This window comes from Bos indicus, chromosome 5 (assembly GCF_029378745.1).
Source record: "Bos indicus isolate NIAB-ARS_2022 breed Sahiwal x Tharparkar chromosome 5, NIAB-ARS_B.indTharparkar_mat_pri_1.0, whole genome shotgun sequence".
NCBI lineage: Eukaryota > Metazoa > Chordata > Mammalia > Artiodactyla > Bovidae > Bos > Bos indicus.
This window is the reverse complement of record NC_091764.1, coordinates 55,996,126-56,013,903: the sequence shown is the minus strand read 5'-3', so window position 1 is coordinate 56,013,903 and position 17,778 is coordinate 55,996,126. Positions and strand designations below refer to the sequence as shown.

At 49.3% G+C, this 17,778-nt stretch overlaps 1 protein-coding gene across 2 annotated transcripts in view; it reads left to right on the top strand.

Moving 5' to 3' along the window:
* KIF5A (kinesin family member 5A) overlaps positions 1-15,778 on the top strand; it is a 29,168-nt gene extending 13,390 nt beyond the window's left edge. Inside the window, exons 8-30 of one of the 2 annotated variants that reach the window (XM_070789392.1) lie at positions 21-145; positions 633-737; positions 1,222-1,370; positions 1,476-1,624; positions 1,897-2,072; positions 3,049-3,117; positions 3,495-3,701; positions 4,006-4,152; positions 4,751-4,939; positions 5,286-5,403; positions 5,773-5,837; positions 5,938-6,047; positions 6,436-6,537; positions 7,043-7,103; positions 7,363-7,434; positions 7,595-7,699; positions 8,241-8,261; positions 10,389-10,605; positions 10,821-10,974; positions 11,286-11,368; positions 11,832-11,859; positions 12,319-12,433; positions 13,467-15,778. In XM_070789392.1, coding sequence (XP_070645493.1) covers positions 21-145; positions 633-737; positions 1,222-1,370; positions 1,476-1,624; positions 1,897-2,072; positions 3,049-3,117; positions 3,495-3,701; positions 4,006-4,152; positions 4,751-4,939; positions 5,286-5,403; positions 5,773-5,837; positions 5,938-6,047; positions 6,436-6,537; positions 7,043-7,103; positions 7,363-7,434; positions 7,595-7,699; positions 8,241-8,261; positions 10,389-10,605; positions 10,821-10,974; positions 11,286-11,368; positions 11,832-11,859; positions 12,319-12,397 — 2,531 coding nt within the window. In that variant the 3' untranslated portion in view covers positions 12,398-12,433; positions 13,467-15,778. The remainder of the gene's footprint in view (positions 1-20; positions 146-632; positions 738-1,221; positions 1,371-1,475; positions 1,625-1,896; positions 2,073-3,048; positions 3,118-3,494; positions 3,702-4,005; positions 4,153-4,750; positions 4,940-5,285; positions 5,404-5,772; positions 5,838-5,937; positions 6,048-6,435; positions 6,538-7,042; positions 7,104-7,362; positions 7,435-7,594; positions 7,700-8,240; positions 8,262-10,388; positions 10,606-10,820; positions 10,975-11,285; positions 11,369-11,831; positions 11,860-12,318; positions 12,434-13,466) is intronic. The other variant, XM_070789393.1, reaches the window with a different exon arrangement.
* Positions 15,779-17,778: the final 2,000 nt, after the last annotated feature.

Genomic DNA, 17,778 nt, shown 5'->3' with positions numbered 1-17,778 from the left:
TCTTGTCCTGCCTCTTACAGACATGAATGAACACAGCTCTCGAAGCCATAGCATCTTCCTCATCAACATCAAGCAGGAAAATATGGAGACTGAGCAGAAGCTGAGTGGAAAGCTGTATCTAGTGGACCTGGCAGGAAGCGAGAAGGTGGGGTTCCTGCCACGGTGAAGGGGGCAGGGAAGGAAGCCTTGAGCGGGGGGGTAGCCTTTTTAAAAATCAAAATAACTCTCATTGAGCTAGAATTCACATACCATGAAGTTCACCATTTTAAAGTATACAATTCAGTGTGTTTGCAAGGTTGTGCATCATCACCACTGATTCCAGAACCTTTTCATCACCTGTTAACAGTCATGCCCTAGTCTCCCATCCCTCAACCCCTGGTAAGCACTAATCTACATTCTGACTCTGGATTTGACTTTCTGGACATTTCACATAAATGGAATATTGTATAATATTGTGTATGTAGGGGAGAGAGTCTGTAGCAAGAACATTTAGGGGACCAGAGGAGGGCCTTCTCCATCTTCTTTCCTATCCCCCTCTCCTTGGACTAAGCCAACTTACGTGGAGAAGAGGAGGGGGGAGCCTACTCGCTCTGCAACCACTCATGACACAGTCACCCTTTGTGCCCTGGTAGGTCAGCAAGACTGGAGCTGAGGGAGCCGTGCTGGATGAGGCCAAGAATATCAACAAGTCCCTGTCGGCCCTGGGGAACGTGATCTCGGCGCTGGCTGAGGGCACGGTGAGTGCTCCTTACGGGTCCTCACCCCATCTTCTGCCTTCTCCTAATGCCCCCACCTCATCATGCCCAATTCATGGGTTGCTCCACCCCTAGTAAGCACTACCATCCTTTCTTTCTTTTTTAAAATATTTTTAAAAAATTATTTTATTTATTTGGCTGTGCCGGGTCTTAGTGGCGGCATGTGGGATCTTTAGTTGTGGCATGTGGGATCTAGTTCTCCAACCAGGGATTGAACCCAGGCCCCCTAAATTCAGAGCACAGAATCTTCACCACTGGATGACCACCAGGGAAGTCCCATCCTTTCTTTTTTTTTGGGCTGTGCCATGCGGCTTGCAGGATCTCAGTTCCCCAACCAGAGATTGAACCCGGGCCATGGCAGTGAAACCCTGTAATCCTAACCACTATGCCACCAGGAAACTCCCTTGCCATCTTTTCTGATTCCCCTGCTGAATTTTTCTGATTTGAGGCCTCCCTTTTCCTCCAGAAAAGCTACGTTCCATATCGTGACAGTAAAATGACACGGATTCTCCAGGACTCCTTGGGAGGAAACTGCCGAACAACGATGTTCATCTGCTGCTCACCATCCAGCTTCAACGACGCGGAGACCAAGTCCACCCTGATGTTCGGGCAGCGGTCAGTGGCGGGGTCCCCTACTCCCTGCCCCAGCCTCTGCTGTGCTCTCCACTCAGGGTCTTATGAACGTTAATGGAGGTCTCATCTCTTCGTTCCCCTCTCCAGGGCAAAGACCATTAAGAACACTGCCTCCGTGAATCTGGAGTTGACTGCTGAGCAGTGGAAAAAGAAATATGAGAAGGAGAAGGAGAAGACGAAGGCTCAGAAGGAGACGATTGCGAAGCTGGAGGCAGAGCTGAGCCGGTGGCGCAATGGTTAGTGAGGGGTCCTGCAGGTGCAGAAAGCCAGAGAGGGCTCCTACGACCTCCAAGGAGGACTGTGCTTCTGGAGGCATGCAGTAGAGCAGTCATGAGGGAAAGTGAGAGGGGGCTGACATCCTTTATTCCCCACCCCCAGAAAGGTGGACGGTTCACTGGGCAAGAGACACGGAAGCCAGGAGGTCTCTGCGATGGGCAGTGAGGGAGGAAGGGCCTGCAGGTGCAGCTGTCCCTGCCCCATCCCTTACCTTGTTCTGCCGCTTCGCCAGGAGAGAACGTGCCTGAGACAGAGCGCCTGGCCGGGGAGGAGGCCACCCTGGGAGCCGAGCTCTGCGAGGAGACACCTGTGAATGACAACTCATCCATTGTAGTGCGCATTGCGCCCGAGGAGCGGCAGAAGTATGAGGAGGAGATCCGCCGCCTCTACAAGCAGCTTGATGACAAGGTGAGGACATCCGGCAGGGCACGGCGGTGAGCCTGGCGGGATGCTAAGCGAGGGCTCACAAAAGTAGCTTATCCTGACTTTTTTCCTGATTTTAAAAGAGATGAATGTTTGTTATTGAAATGTGGATGATATATCAAAACATATTGAAGAAAATTTCAATCATTCCTCCTCCCACCATTCACAAATAAAGCCACACAATTGAGATTATACTCTATGTAACTTCACATGTGATTTTTTCATTCCACATTATATAATGAGCGGTTTCCTACTTTGTTAACAATTCTTCACTGAAGTATTTTTAAATGGCTGCCTTACAGTCCATTTATCAGAATGCATTTAACCATTTATTTACAGGCTTTCTAGGGTTTTGTGTTTTGTTAGTTGGTTATTTTTGCTATATAAATAACTTTGAAGTGACTATCTTTGTCTCTTGTCCATATAAGACTTTGGTTCAATTAGAATGGAGTGCTGGAGTGGGATTTCTCAGTTAAAGGATGTGAACATTTGAAGGCTTTTGCTGTGCACTGTCAAGGTTATACAAACTTCCAGAAAGAAAGGAATTAAAAAGTGAGGGCAGGAATCAAGGAGAGAAGCTGAGGAAAAGACTTCTTTCTTTTTAGGATATAGAGTTCCGTTCTTTCTTTTTAAAATGTTTATTTATTTATTTGGCTGTGCTGGGTCGTAGTTGCAGCACTCAGGATCTTTGATCTTCATTGCGATATGAGGGATCTTGAGTTGCAGCATGGGAACTCTTAGTTGTGGCATGTGGGATCTAGTTCCCTGACCAGGGATAGAACCCAGGCCCCCTATATTGGGAGCACAGAGTCATAGCCACTGGACTACCAGGGAAGGCCTAGGATGTTTTGAACTCAAAGCCTAAATTTTTTATTAAGATCCATATCTGCCCCAAGCTCCCAAGTCTAAACTGGAATGAGAAGCTTCCCTTCATTCCATCTTATCCCCTTGCCTCCGACAGGATGATGAGATCAACCAGCAGAGCCAACTCATAGAGAAGCTCAAGCAGCAAATGCTGGACCAGGAAGAGGTAATGGGAAGGAGGGCAAGACAAGAGAGGAGAGGGCTGTGTGTCCATCCCTGAAAGGCATGAAAAAGACCTTTTCTGGAAAGATGGAAGAAGGGGCATTCTGCTTAGGGGTTAGTCACCTCCCCGAGACAACAGAAATCTGGGGGCTTAGTTGGGGTTTTGCTTAAAGCACAGAAGCTGGAGTCTGGGTGCTCCTTCATTATGGTACCCTATTTCTATGAAGCTGAAAGCCCCGTTCCTCTTGACTCTTGCTTGGACCCTTGCCTCTCTCCTAGAGCTATACCTGGGTAAGGGGGGCTCAGCTTCCCCAGGCCAAGGAGCTGGCAAGCTGATCACTGGCAGAAGACTCCTGCTCATGACCCGCCCCTCCCTTGCAGCTGCTGGTGTCCACTCGAGGAGACAATGAGAAGGTCCAGCGGGAGCTGAGCCACCTGCAGTCAGAGAATGATGCCGCAAAGGATGAGGTGAAGGAAGTGCTGCAGGCTCTGGAGGAGCTGGCCATGAACTATGACCAGAAGTCCCAGGAGGTGGAGGAGAAGAGCCAGCAGAACCAGCTTCTGGTGGATGAGCTGTCTCAGAAGGTGGTGAGTGGCCAGCCAGGAGCACCCTGACCTCAGAACACCTTCTGTGTCCAGAGGGAACTCTGCTTTCTAAGAGGGTGGTATCGTGTTTGTACCTTTGTGCTGTCTTTCAGTTCGTGGTGGGCCCCTCTCCCACCCCATCACTGCACTTCACCGTCCTGACCACTCTCTCTTCCAGACCCTTCTGCAGGGCTTGTGTTCTCTTTGTAGCAACCATCAGGGTCATGCATGAAGGGAGAGGCCTCTGGCTAGGTGGGGGAGGGAAGCAGGAAGATGGTGCTGGCATGACCTGAAGGACTGTCCCCAGGCCACTATGCTGTCCCTGGAGTCTGAGTTGCAGCGGCTGCAGGAGGTCAGTGGACACCAGCGAAAACGGATTGCTGAGGTACTGAATGGGCTGATGAAGGACCTGAGTGAGTTCAGTGTCATCGTGGGCAATGGAGAGATTAAGCTGGTGAGTGGAGAAAGACATGGCGGCCTTGTTCAGATCTTTCTTGTTCTGGGAAATGGTGGGAGGTGTAGGTGAGACACTCATGTCCTCAGAGATACTGAGAGGAGGAGGACAAGATCCAGGAGGGACACCTGCAAACTAGACACAGGAAAACACGCAGAAGTTTGCATAGACTCAACTGAAATACACATTTTAGATCTACATACCTGGTGAAATTCACATTGCTGGATAAGGAAGCAGTGGAGATGTGCTTTTAGCAGGATTTGGAGATGGGGGCACAAAATTAGGAATGATATAGATAGATCCGTGGCAGTGACGAGGCCCCATCTGTGTGATCAAGTGGATCAGTCTGACTACAGAATATCCTGTTTCTCTATAGAAGGGAAGAGGGTGACTGTCGGAACAGATCGTTGAATGCAGAGAGGGATTCAGTGTGAAAAACCAGGTGGTACAGAGCTGCTAAAAGTTGTTTGGAACATACCTGTCCCACTGGAGTCCCTGTGCCTGTGGGTGTGTGCTGGGCTAGGCCGAGTAGAAGGAAATGGATAGGGGCTTCCCAGGAGCAAAGAGGCACCTCCTCCCTCCCATGTTCACCCCACAGCCAGTGGAGATTAGTGGGGCCATTGAGGAGGAGTTCACGGTGGCCCGACTCTACATCAGCAAAATCAAATCTGAAGTCAAGTCTGTGGTCAAGCGGTGCCGGCAGCTGGAGAACCTTCAGGTCGAATGTCACCGCAAGATGGAAGTGACTGGGCGGGAGCTCTCATCCTGCCAACTCCTTATCTCCCAGGTGAGTGCCAGAGGTAGAGAGCCTCTGGGTGCCGTGGGAGAGGGCAGGCAACTCTGTGGTTGTGGGATGACTGCTAGCAGCCGCCTAGGGTCAACTGAAGTCAAGGACAGAAGAGCTAGGGGAAGCAGGAGAGGGTCCAGGCTAGAGAAGTGAAGGTGCAGGGGGATACTGCCCTCTGAACCAAGAGAGTCTAAAGCAAGGGTCTCCAGAGGAATGGCCTTCGAGCCTGCATCCTGGTGGAAGGTGTAGCAGGAAGAGGGGAGAGCTGGAGCCTGTGAAGGTCTGTGCTGCCTGGAGTTGGGTCCTTGACTCTATCCATCTTCTTCACCAACCCTCACCCCACCAGCATGAGGCCAAGATCCGCTCCCTGACGGAATACATGCAGAGCGTGGAACTCAAGAAACGGCACCTGGAAGAGTCCTATGACTCCCTGAGTGACGAGCTGGCCAAGCTCCAGGCCCAAGGTGAGACCTGCTTAAACCTCCAACCAACCCATCCTGGGACCTGAGATCAGAGAGGGTGTCAGGAGGCAAAGTGACAAACATCACAGAAAACTCAGCACACTCACCAAAGCATTAGACTGAAATCCTGGAGTCCAACTCACGTGCTGCTTAGCATGATTTTGCATGTAGCTCATTTTACATGAACCATAAACCCTCCATCATCCTTTGTCCCTGCTGTATGAAATTGGATAGTTCTCACCCAGAAGAACATCCCTGTGGGCCCATTCTAAGGGTAAATGTGCCCTGCACTGCCTGGCGCTCTGGTCACAATGTGAAGTTCTGTCTGGAGGTGGTAGGTGTGATATAAACTGCTTCCTCCCTCTCCCTCAGAAACTGTGCATGAGGTGACTCTGAAGGACAAGGAACCAGACACACAGGACACAGAAGATGTGAAGGCAAGTGGGGAAAGTGTTGGGGAGACTGGGGCCTGGCAGGGCCCTCACCAAGCTGGTGGCTGGGAGTCTGGCATTGAACTTGGGTGGGGTTGTGTTGCAGAAGGCCCTGGAGCTGCAGATGGAGAGCCACCGGGAGGCCCATCACCGGCAGCTGGCCCGGCTCCGGGACGAGATCAATGAGAAGCAGAAGACCATTGATGAGCTCAAAGAGTAAGAGTTCCCCAGGGTGGCTCCAGTCTCCACCTGGTCCCCTCATCTTCCTGGGCCCACGCACACACTCCCTCTGGCACCAGGATCCAGTTCTTTAACTTCCATGGATCATGCCCCAGCAAAGACATGACTTTGCAGTCCAGCTCCAGGAGGTACAAGGAGTGAGGACTAGTCCCTATGCTCCAGGCTTCTCTGATTTGATAGTTCAGGGCCCCTTATTCTGCTGTGGAAGCAGTAGCCTGAGTCCGCCTCTAATATACCCTGAAGTAGATGTGTCAACCCTATGAGGACTCATGTGTGCAAGAAGGAAAGTGTTGAAGGAGTCAGTCTCCTCTTTGTCCCTCGCTGACATCTCCTTGTTCTCCCCAATACCTCTTGCTCTCCGCAGCCTGAATCAGAAACTCCAGTTAGAGCTGGAGAAGCTCCAGGCTGACTACGAGAAGCTGAAGAATGAAGAACATGAGAAAAGCACCAAACTCCAGGAGCTGACGTGAGTGACGGGTCCGCCTGCAGACCTGAGACCACACGGGCTCAGACGGCTACTCACACATACCTCAGGGACAGGACACGATCTAGATGGGAACATGGTGACCACAGGAGGCAAGGTCTTCAAAAGAACAACTTGATGGCGAGGGGGAAAATAAAGGAGACTTCTGTTCAGTATTAGCTGACATGGAAAGATGTGGATGATGTTCCATGAAGTGTAAAAAGCAGGTTATCAACAGTAGGAATGGTATAATCTTGTAACATTTATGTGAGAGCCACATGCATGGAAGAGTCTGGAAAGATGGACACCAGAATGTTCACGGTAGTTTGATCTGTAAGTGGTAGAATCATGGGCTTTTTATTGGAACTCATCTTACTTTTTTCATTTATGCACTGTGAACATGAGTAACTAGTATAGTAAGTAATAATAAAATATAGATCAAGGAATGGAGGAGGGACAGAGGGGCAGGGTGGCCCTGAGTGGTTTTTCTGTTTCTGTCTTCCTCCAGATTTCTGTACGAGCGACATGAGCAGTCCAAGCAGGACCTTAAGGGTCTGGAGGAGACAGTTGTGAGTGACTTCCCTTCTGCGCCAAGCCAACGGGGGGGTGGGGAGGGGTGGCTTCAGTGTCCAACCCTCCCTCTGATTTCTTCTGCACCCTATTTCTCCCGCCTTTCTGGGAAGTAAGCCTGTGGTATGATCAGGACACACCTTTTTGTAAAAAGATGAGTGACTCACTTGTCTGGAGAGACTGAAGGATCCAGTAGTTTTGGAGGGGGAATGGTGACCTTGTATTTGGTGGCCCCCAATTTTTCATCATTCTTTGCAGGCCCGGGAACTCCAGACCCTCCACAACCTTCGCAAACTGTTCGTTCAAGACGTCACGACTCGAGTCAAGAAAGTGAGTGCTGCCTTGGGGTCTTCCCAGCCCCCATATCCCCCTCCTGTCCTCAAGTTTCTCCATCTCCTGCGGCCTTCAGCGGGGCTTCTGGGCCTGGTCTGAGTGGGGCCTGACTGGCCTCAGGATGGCCGTATCTTTCCTCCGCCCTGTCTCTCCTCAGAGTGCAGAAATGGAGCCCGAGGACAGTGGGGGGATTCACTCCCAAAAGCAGAAGATTTCCTTTCTTGAGAACAACCTGGAACAGCTTACAAAGGTTCACAAACAGGTAAGAGCGAGGGCAAGGGGTGAAGAGAACTCTTGAGGCCTGGGATCCCTAAATCCTCAGAGGCCCTTGGATTTAGAAAAATCTTATTGCATGTCCTCTTTCCCTTTCCCTCTTCCCTTTCCTACTGACACCTTCTTTATGCTGTATTTGGTTCCACGTTTACCCTGTTCTCGGTTCTATGCCTGTTTTCCCTTTCCCAAAGCTCCCAACCTGCCTCTGCTCAAGTGGAATTCCCAGGCCTATGTTGTTGGAGGGTGAGGTGGAAACCAATAGAAGTTTCAGAGGCGTGGGCCTGGGACTACGTGAGGGACGCTGGGCAGACCGTGGCCGGAGTGGAGAGCACTGAGCCAGAGGCAGCCAGGGGAGCTGGGCTTTCTCTCATGGCGAGGACTCCATCTGCCTAGGCCTGGGGCAGGCATGCAGAGAAATGACACGATGTTGTCCCAAATGGCCCAGGCAGCCCCTGGTCGGGGCCAGTGAAAACTCCTGTGTATTAAGTTGCTGCCTCTCTGTCCCCCTCCTTGCTGCTGCGGTTCCTTAGGTGGAAGACTGGGTTTCAAAGGTATGGGGTGGGGAGGTGACAGGGGCAGTCCAAAGGAGTCAGGACAGGAAATGTTTGGTGCCCACAGAGCAGGTAACCCTCCCTAGTGCCATACAGCTGAGCCTTGAAGACCGGTGCAACACACTGTCAGCTGGCTCTTTAAACAATTCTGAGAATAAACCCTAACCTATTCTTCATTCCTGTCCTTTCAAATCCACCTTAAAATGCCTTTTACGCTCATATTCTCATCAAACTAGAGCTTCAGCTTTTCTTCCCAGTGCCATACCCAGCATATACAGTAAATACCCAGGACACCTTCTTATTTAATAATGAGAAAAAAAAAAAAAAAAAATCCTAGAGCTGTGGCCCAGTGATGGTACACAGGGTTTATTTTATTTGGACCTGCAGAAGGCCTTACTACCATCTTTTCGCCTGTGCTTATTATCAAACAGTGTGACAACATTATAGAAAAGTTAAAAGACAGAAAAAACATTTGTAATCAGTTTTGCCATTCTTTTTAATTTTTGTGTTCATTTTCCTTCTCTCTCCAAGTGCATATTACATTGCTTCCCTCCTCACCTCACCCCCCGCAACTTTTTATTGTAGTAAAATACACATAACATTTACCACCTTTAATCATTTGCAGTGTACCATTCAGTGGTATTAAATCCGTTCGTAATGTAGTGCAACCATCCCCACCATCCCGCTCCATAAGTCTTCATCTTGTAGAAGTGAAACTCCATCCCTATTAAATAACCTCATTCCCCACTCTCTCCAACCCCTGGAAACCCCCATTTTACTTTCTGCCTTTTTAATTTTGACTGCTTTAAGAATCTCAGTAGAATCTAAGTGGAGTAATCTGGAATTTGTCCTTCTGCACCCAGTTCATTTGACTTAGCATAATGTCCTCCAAGTTCATCTGCACTGTGGCACATTTCAGGACATCACAGGCTGTTTTCTTCTTCCCTCTCCACCCCCCACCCCCATGCCTCTGTTCTAAGTCTCAAAGATCAGAAACTACTCACCTATAGGCTAGGACTCCTCCTAATTTCATCCCTCAGGGGACACAAGACTAGAAAGGAAAACACTAGAGATGTAGAAATCTCTCAGTTAAACAGGACCTTAAATAGCCAGGGCTGCAGGCTGTGACAAATTGAACTGAGTTATTGTCACAGCAAAAATATTGTTTATGATCTGTAAGTTGTCCAAAATGAAAGGGACAATTCTCCCAGTGTCCCCTGCTACATCGATGTACCTGATATCTTCCAAGGCCGGCTCCTTCTGCAATCTGTAGGCCCCCAGTCATTGTGTGAGACAGTGTAAAAAGATCAGGAAGTCTCTTCCTGGCCTTAAGGTGGTTGCTACCGTTGCTCTAGCTTAATTATAATGGGGAGAGGGCCGGCCCAGGAAATCCTCGAACATGAAGGTAATAAGCACAAATGTTTGTGAGACCTCAAACATTTTCTTTCCTTCCTATGGGGCAGCCGTGTGGATGTGTGGATGTGTGGGGGGCGCCTGTATTCCAGCTTCTGCTCCTGCTCTGCACTGCATTGAACCTGTGCTCAGCCCCATATCCACCCTCCAAACTGCTACCGTGCTCTTGCTGCCTTGCCCTGTGCATGCCCACATAGCCATCTCTGGGTAAGGGGGGTGCCTTGTCCCCATGGTTGCCCTGGGGCTGTTGGTCTGGCACCAGCTGTGAGATACTGGGGATTTGGTGGTGTTTAGGCCAGGAAGAGACAAGAACAGGGCACTGTCACAAGAGTTCTAGGCTAAAAACTAAAGATTAATCTGGAGCATGCATCATTCCTTGGTTGAATTTTTTTTTTTTTTTAAAGTGACTTAAAAAAAAAAGAAAGAGTTCTGGGCTACAGAGAAGTTGACATGTTTTGCTGCTCAGAAAACGATGTAACTTTTTAATGCCTGGCCCCTATTTGCTGAAGGAAGAAGGAAAGCACTTTCCAGAGCAGCAGTTAGGTAAAGGGAACGAGGCCTTTGGAGGAGACAACACAGCATCCAGCATCTGCCTCCCTGATGGGACTTTTCTGTATTCTCTCTCCTGCCCGCACCCCCACCCCCAACTCCGGCACCTCGTCCTCGTCCTCGGCTGCCTTTCTCCCGGCCTCTAACCTGGGGCTCACCCCACAGCTGGTACGTGACAATGCAGATCTGCGTTGTGAGCTTCCTAAACTGGAAAAACGACTTAGGGCTACGGCTGAGAGAGTTAAGGCCCTGGAGGGTGCACTGAAGGAGGCCAAGGAGGGTGCCATGAAGGACAAGCGTCGGTACCAGCAGGAGGTGGACCGCATCAAGGAGGCCGTGCGTTACAAGAGCTCTGGCAAGCGGGGCCATTCTGCCCAGATTGGTGAGTGGGCAATGGGATCACACTCCGGGGGATCCTGGCAAATTCCTTGGTGTTAAAGCAACCCCACCCCAGCCTCACCCCACCACTCCCGCCCCAAAAAGTAGAAAGTGAATTACTATCTTATAAGCAACTCAGTTCAACTGTAGCTCTGGGACCCAGAGTGACTGCAGAGGACAGGTGGTCTCTTCACGGTCGTTTTCCTTTCTTTGCCGCAGCCAAACCCGTCCGGCCTGGCCACTACCCGGCATCTTCACCCACCAACCCCTATGGCACCCGGAGCCCCGAGTGCATCAGTTACACCAACAGCCTCTTCCAGAACTACCAGAACTTGTACCTGCAGGCCGCACCTAGTTCCACCTCAGATATGTAGTGAGTGACTGTGGGCATAGGCGGAGCCCCAACCCAAGGCTCTCTGCACCTTATAAGACATAAGATTGGGTTAATTATTGGGTGGAATTCAATTCTTTTCCTAAGTAGCTTCATTTCTAACCCTTTCTCAACTTCAGACCTTTGATTAGAAGGTGGGCATCTGCCCTCCTAATCTTCGGCCATGTTTGTTGTCTTCTGGTCTTGGGGGCAGGGTGGATGGTTCCACCCTGAGGGTGAGTGTGGATCAGTGGTCCTTGGAATAGTGGAAGGTGGGGACTAGATGTTGCATCTCTCTCTTCTTCTCCATCCAGCTTTGCAAACTCCTGTACCAGCAGTGGGGCCACATCTTCTGGTGGCCCCTTGACTTCCTACCAGAAGGCCAACATGGACAATGGTGAGTGAACAAGATGGGTAACCAGCCTTTGGGATGCCCAGGGCAAACTGGAAAGTATCAGAAGAATAAGTGACCCTGTGCCTACAGCTCAAACACTGTGCAGCCCTTCAGGGTCTTGGGTTTTTAGAAGTGGGGTCACATGCCTGTCCCCACCAGTCCCTTCCCTCCCCCGCCCCTTGCCTACCATTCTCCTCTCCTCTATGAGGGCTCAGGGAGACTTTTTTTTTTAATTAATTTTATTTTATTTTTAAACTTTACATGATTGTATTAGGTCAAACAAAATAATGATGCAGCTCAGAGTGGCTGAAGACAGAGTGCCACAGACCAAGATGGCAACTATATTCCCAAGACTCTTACCTTTTTCTTCAAGGAGTTAGGATGAGAGAGGGTTGAGGAGACTGTTTATAACACATCTCTTTTTTCCCTTCTTCCAATCCTGTGTTCTCCACGGCGATCTCTACAGGAAATGCCACAGATATCAATGACAATAGGTACGCCAGTCCCCACTGCTCTTGGGCTCTCTGGGTGAGAACAGAAGAAATGGTTACCTTTCCCTTGTGCCCAATTTAGGGGTTCCCCAGAGCCTTTGGGGAGAGGAGGAGGAAATGAGAGCCACTCTCACCATCACCATGTTGTCCAGGAGATCCAGTCACTCCCCTGCCTCTGTGTAGAGCACTGTCCCCTCCTCCAGTCCGCCCTGTGGCTCCGCGCCATTGCAGCTGTGGGGGCAGGGGGAAAACCGCCATGGACGTCTGATGACCTGGGTTTCTCTCCTGTGTTGGGGAACTTTGTGACCTTGGGCAGATCAGCTCCATCTCTCTGGCCTTGATTTGCCCAGTGTTGCTGTCCTTGGTTATCTCACAGGCATGCTGAGAGAGCAAAGTGACAGGAATGCTGTCCTTTCTACGGGAGCTGACAACGCTGTGATTGTGTTGGGTCTCTTCTTCCAGGAGTGACCTGCCATGCGGCTACGAGGCTGAGGACCAGGCCAAGCTGTTCCCTCTCCACCAAGAGACGGCAGCCAGCTAATCTCCTACAGGGGCTGCCGCAGACCTGCACTTTCAGGTAGTTTCAGGCCGCTTCCTCTGAACAGTCTCAGGTTGCTTCCTTCCTTGCCCTCAGCTTCTTTGTTTCTCCCGCTTTTTTAATCATCTCAGAACTTTTACTAAATGGTTGTCCCTCAACTCCTGCTATCCCCTCCTAGGGGCTACATCGGAACTGCCCAGTGTCCCCTGGACACGGGCCCCTCCCTCCTGCCTTGTGCCTGGTGATAGTGGTTGGTAGCCACAGTCCTGCCTTTCTGCCACTAGGGGTCACTGCAACATGTCAGAAGGGTGCTGTCCATCTACAGCACCAAGGGTCACCGAATCTATTAATGGTAGATACTAGGAGATCTTAGGGACAGGGAAGCCTGGCAGGCTGCAGTCCATGGGGTTACAAAGAGTCAGACACAACTGGGCAACTGAACAACAGCAACAATTAGAAGAGCTCTGTGTCCTACACTCTTCCTATCTGTATATATCACCATTAAGCTTTAGGAAATGCACCGGGAAGCCTACCTTTTATTCCTCTAGCTGCTGTATCCACTCTCCTCCCATCTTGCCAGTGGAGGTGGAAAACTGTATATGCCTACCTTCAAGCCTTCCCCGCCTCTGTCCCCTGTGCTCTCCTAGCAGCGCAGGCACCTTCCTGGTTCTCCTGTGTCACCAGGTTTCTCACCAGGGCTGCTTTAGGGCTCAGAACCGAGCACTGGGATCCTATTTTATTGTCCACTTTGGATCCTTGGAGAATAAGAAACAAGAGATCATGGCCGCCTATTGGGCGGCATCCAAGCTGAGCCCTTTCCAGGGGTTTTTCAGAATAACAGGCCAGGCACACACACAGGCAGAAAGGCATGAGAAGCAAGCAGTAGGAATGGGGGAGGAAGAGTTAGGGAAGGCCTGGGGGTGGAGGAGCAGGGGCTTGGGAGGGTGGCATCTGGTCGTTGGTATCAAACAAACAGCTTGTAAACCCAAGCTGGCCTAGATGCCACCCTGTTCCTGTTCAGTAGCCAGGCTGCAAGGTGGTTCCTCACAATTTCTTTCTCTTTCTTCCCCAGTTTCTAAGAGGGACTGAGGCCTCTTCTCTCAGCATGCTGCAAACCTGTGGTCTCTGATACTAACTCCCTCCCCAACAGCCCTTGTTGTTCGACTGTACTATGTTTGATGTCTTCTCTTACTCTGTATCTCTTTGTACCCTGTATCTATATATCAAAAGCTGCTGCTATGTCTCTCTCCTCTGTCTTACTCTCTAGTATCTAATGATGTATTTAGCAATTTCTAAGCATAGTATACCCTCCTCACTTGGGGCCATAGGGAGGAGGGTCAGTGTTTCTTCTCTCTCTCATATATGCGTCTCTCACACTGAGTGGTGTTAGTCATGGAGATGATTAAAAAAGGAAAATGGGAGCTAGAGGGCTGTGATCCTTCACAACACACACACACATACACACGCACACATGCATGCACACAAAGCCTTAAGCAGAAGAATGTCTTAGCATCATAAGATACAGAAATAGCCTCTTCCTCCCTCCTCTTCCACTTTTAGCACAGAGGAGGATAAGATGGAAGGACTGCTTAAATTATACAGAGAATTTTCTTTAGACACCCCTCACCTGAACCGAGGGGTTCTGGGTGTGCACCTCTGCCCCTTGAAGTCTGCCTTTTGCCTCCTCCTTCCTATTCCCCCTGGAAAACCAAGAACATGGACTGCTCAAGGGACCACTTCCCTTTCTCCCTGAAACTCCTTTTGACATTCTCTACCCCAGAGCTCCTGACTAGAAGCCAAAGCTGCTTAAAATGATTTTGCAAAGTTAAGGAGGCCAACCTATTCCCAACAGTCTATCAGATGGTTGCTCACCTGTCCACAGGGATAGTTCTAGCCAAGCAGAAGCAGTAGGATTGCTTCTTTGGCTTTGGGGGTAAACAGGCTGGAAAATTCCTAAGTGTTTTTTGCCACAGTGATGAGCTGGATTCCTTTCTCTGTCCCATATTGGGCTGCATGTTCTTCCACGTCTCCACCTTTTGGTGTGGGGGCTTCCAGTTCATTGGCAAAATAGCTATCTCGAAATGCCTTCCTTTCAGACTGGAGCCTGACTTTTCCCTGATGATATACATTAAAAAATTTTTTCCCCTAAGAATTCCTTCTATAATGTCCTTATCAGGCATTAAGTGCACTTTAAAGAAAGGGGCGGGGCAGCTTTTCCAGAGGTGGAGGAGCCCAAGGGCTGGACCCGGGATATGGGGGGCGGGGGGGCTCTCCTGCTCCCATGTAATTGACAGGATTATGGTTTTGTTTTCATATCCTTTCCTACCACATGGTGCTAAGGGGGCTTTCCAGGTAACTGCAGGGATGCAGAGTGGAGGTCACAAGCCAGTCCAAATCAAGAGAGAGTCCAGATAGCCTGTCTTATCTGGGATGGAAGAACAGGGTAGCAGACCACCCATCACCTAGTTTCTTAACCAGGAAAGAAAGCTCAGTGTGAGTGCCAGCTGGTAAATACAGGCTGTCGTGGCCCATGACTCCGTCAAGGGAAGATGTCCTTTCTCCCTTTACCTGTTGGGCCTTGCAGCAACTAGAGAAATGCAGGGAAAAAAATATACCAGAGGGGTATGGAATAAATCCAAGGCGGTGATATTCAAATGTTTTTCAGAACCAATCTTATAATAGAACCCTGAAATAAAGAGTAACTAGAAGTGACGCAGAGCTGGGCACTTTGCATTTTTACTGTTTGATGGGAAATGGTTCATTAGTTGAGGAGACCTTGAATGGTCCTAAGAGATCCTGAGGGTTCCTGTAGAGTAGTTTGAAAACCACTGCTCAGAGGAAAGGGATGTAATCTGGCTCCCCTGTCCCAAGCAAGGAGGGAAAGAGTGGGGTCAGTGAGCCACGCCATCTCCAGACCCCGGTGAAGAGGAAGGAAGACTCCTGTGTACCTGGAGACTTGTGCTCATATTGGCCTGCAGTGCCCCCAAGACTCCAGTGGATTTTACGTACTCTTGCCACCAAATGATTCTCTTCAAACACAGAAGAAAATGTGAATGTGTCGGGCAGATGAGGAGAGAGGTGACAGAGGGAGCAGCCTTCTCTTGAGCAAGATGTAAGGGAAATAGAATTCACTTACGTAAATAAGGAACACACAAAGCCTTCATCAGAAGCTTCACTCGACCGTCCTCCTCCTTCCCCTCCCCTCACCCTCTCACCACCTTCCTTTCAGAGAGCCAGGGTCTCCACCTGGGGCACCTGGCCTGCTCACTCACTTCTGCCAAAATGTTGCATGCCAGCGTGGACGACAAACCAAACCGCACCAACCCCGTGTGTATTTACTTGATGTACATAGATATCTTTAAAATAAAATAAATTCAGTGATGACTCTCTGGTGTTGTAAATCTTTATCCCTCCCCAGTCTCCCTCCCTTCCCTGCAGGTGATGGCATTATGACAGTGTGGGACATTATGACAGTCTTCCAGGTGTTTTTCCATATAGTTACATGCAGGTTTCCCCTCCGCCCCCACTTGACAATATATCCTAGAGATCTTTTCATGTCAATATACATGCTTACCTCACTAAAAAATATACATATATTTTTTCCACAAACTCACCCTATAATTTATTCAACCATTCAATGTTGGTGGACACCTATCCAGGTTTTCTGTAATTTTTAACAACAATGGGATCCTATTTTCTTCCTTGTTCTCCCACAGACCACCATGAGCCCCAGCATCAGTTCCATCCCTCCCTTGCCAAGAGCTCAATTCTCTAGGCTCAAGATTGTTCACCACAGTCCCACTTCAAACCCCCCACTCCAGGACACATCCCTTCCTGTTGTCCCTGCTCTCACTTAAAAGCTTCTGAGGTGAACAGAGAAAACCCCACAACTAAAACACTGGGGCAGTTAAAAACAAAGAGCCACAGAGCTAACCCGGACCTTGGTGCTGGCTTAACATTCCTTCTGTGTATCTCTGCTCTTTTCTCTCCCACTTCCCAGAGCAACTGGTTGAAACCCTCCCTCCTTAAATCCCTTCTTACTCGCCTCTTAGGCAACAACTTTGTCTGTTCTAAAGGGTAAATTAAGGTGATGGAGTGTGAAATTCTTCATTCCCTCCCCTCCAAACACACACACCTACACACTTCTATCTACACAGATCCCTTTTGTTTCTACTTTCTGACAAGTGATAAATCTCCCTTCTCTGGACTAAATCAAGGCCCTTCTAGATATTCTTTCTTAAGGTACTTACACAGACTTGATAGAGAAAATAAAAGCGATGCAGTCTTGGGCAGTTTGCATCTTCTTTGTTAACTTCTATTTTAATGATTTTGACTCTTCTCCTTGGTAAGGTCTCCCTAAAAAGCGTGTTTCACCATGTCTTCCCCTATAAGACACTCCCTGCCAGGTTTTCTCATAACCAAATTTCCTGAAAAAGTCTTAAGCTTTCCCTTCCCTCTTTCTCACTTCCTACTCATCCCTCAGCCCATCCTGATCTGGCTTTTGTTCTGCTGAAAGTGCTTTCCAAAGGTCACTAGTTGTGGGACTCCTCTGATAGTCCAGTGGTTGAGACTCTGCATTTCTACTGCAGAAGGCATGTGTTCAGTTCCCCTTCTGGGAACTGAGATTCCTCATGCTGCATAACACACCAACTAAGAAGAAAAATAAAAGCCCCTAGTTGCCAAAGACAACGGGGCACTTCCCCATTGTCTTGCACTGTCTTGCATCGCCTCTCCAGGACATTTGACACCGCTCTCCATTCGTTCCTTCTTGAAACTCAACTCCCTTGGCTTTTGTGACCCTGCTCTCCTGGCCCTTTTTATTTCTCTGGCCACCCCTTCTCAGTCTTCTCCCACTAGCCTCTCACATGCTGGTCTATGCCAGGGTTCAGTCATTGGACATTCCTTAGAGTTGTCATTCACGCCTACAGATTCCTCACAAAAATTAAACCCGTATTCCCAGCCCAGATCATTCTGCTGAACTCTGGGCCCAGATGTCCTGCTGCCCTCAGGTGCCCCAAACACTGTTAGGCAAAAGCCCGGGATTCATTCTCAGTGTCTCCCTCTCCCTCAAAGCCCACGTCCACTATGAATTTTACACACGTTATCAAACTGAACCTTTAGAAGCCATCCCCTTCTATCCCAATAGTCACTGTTTTAGTTTCTCACCTCGTGCCTAGACTTTTGCAATACTCTGGTCATCTTCCATAATGATGCCTGAGCGGTCTTTCTAAAAGCACAAAACCCACTTAAGGGATCTCCTACTTTTTAAACGAATGTTTTCAGGTTAGCCTCAGGCGGGAGGTTATTGCTAGAAACTGGGCAAAACTGGAAAGCGGCCACTTTAAAGCTACGAACCCCTCGACCATAGGGTTAAATCGGTCTAG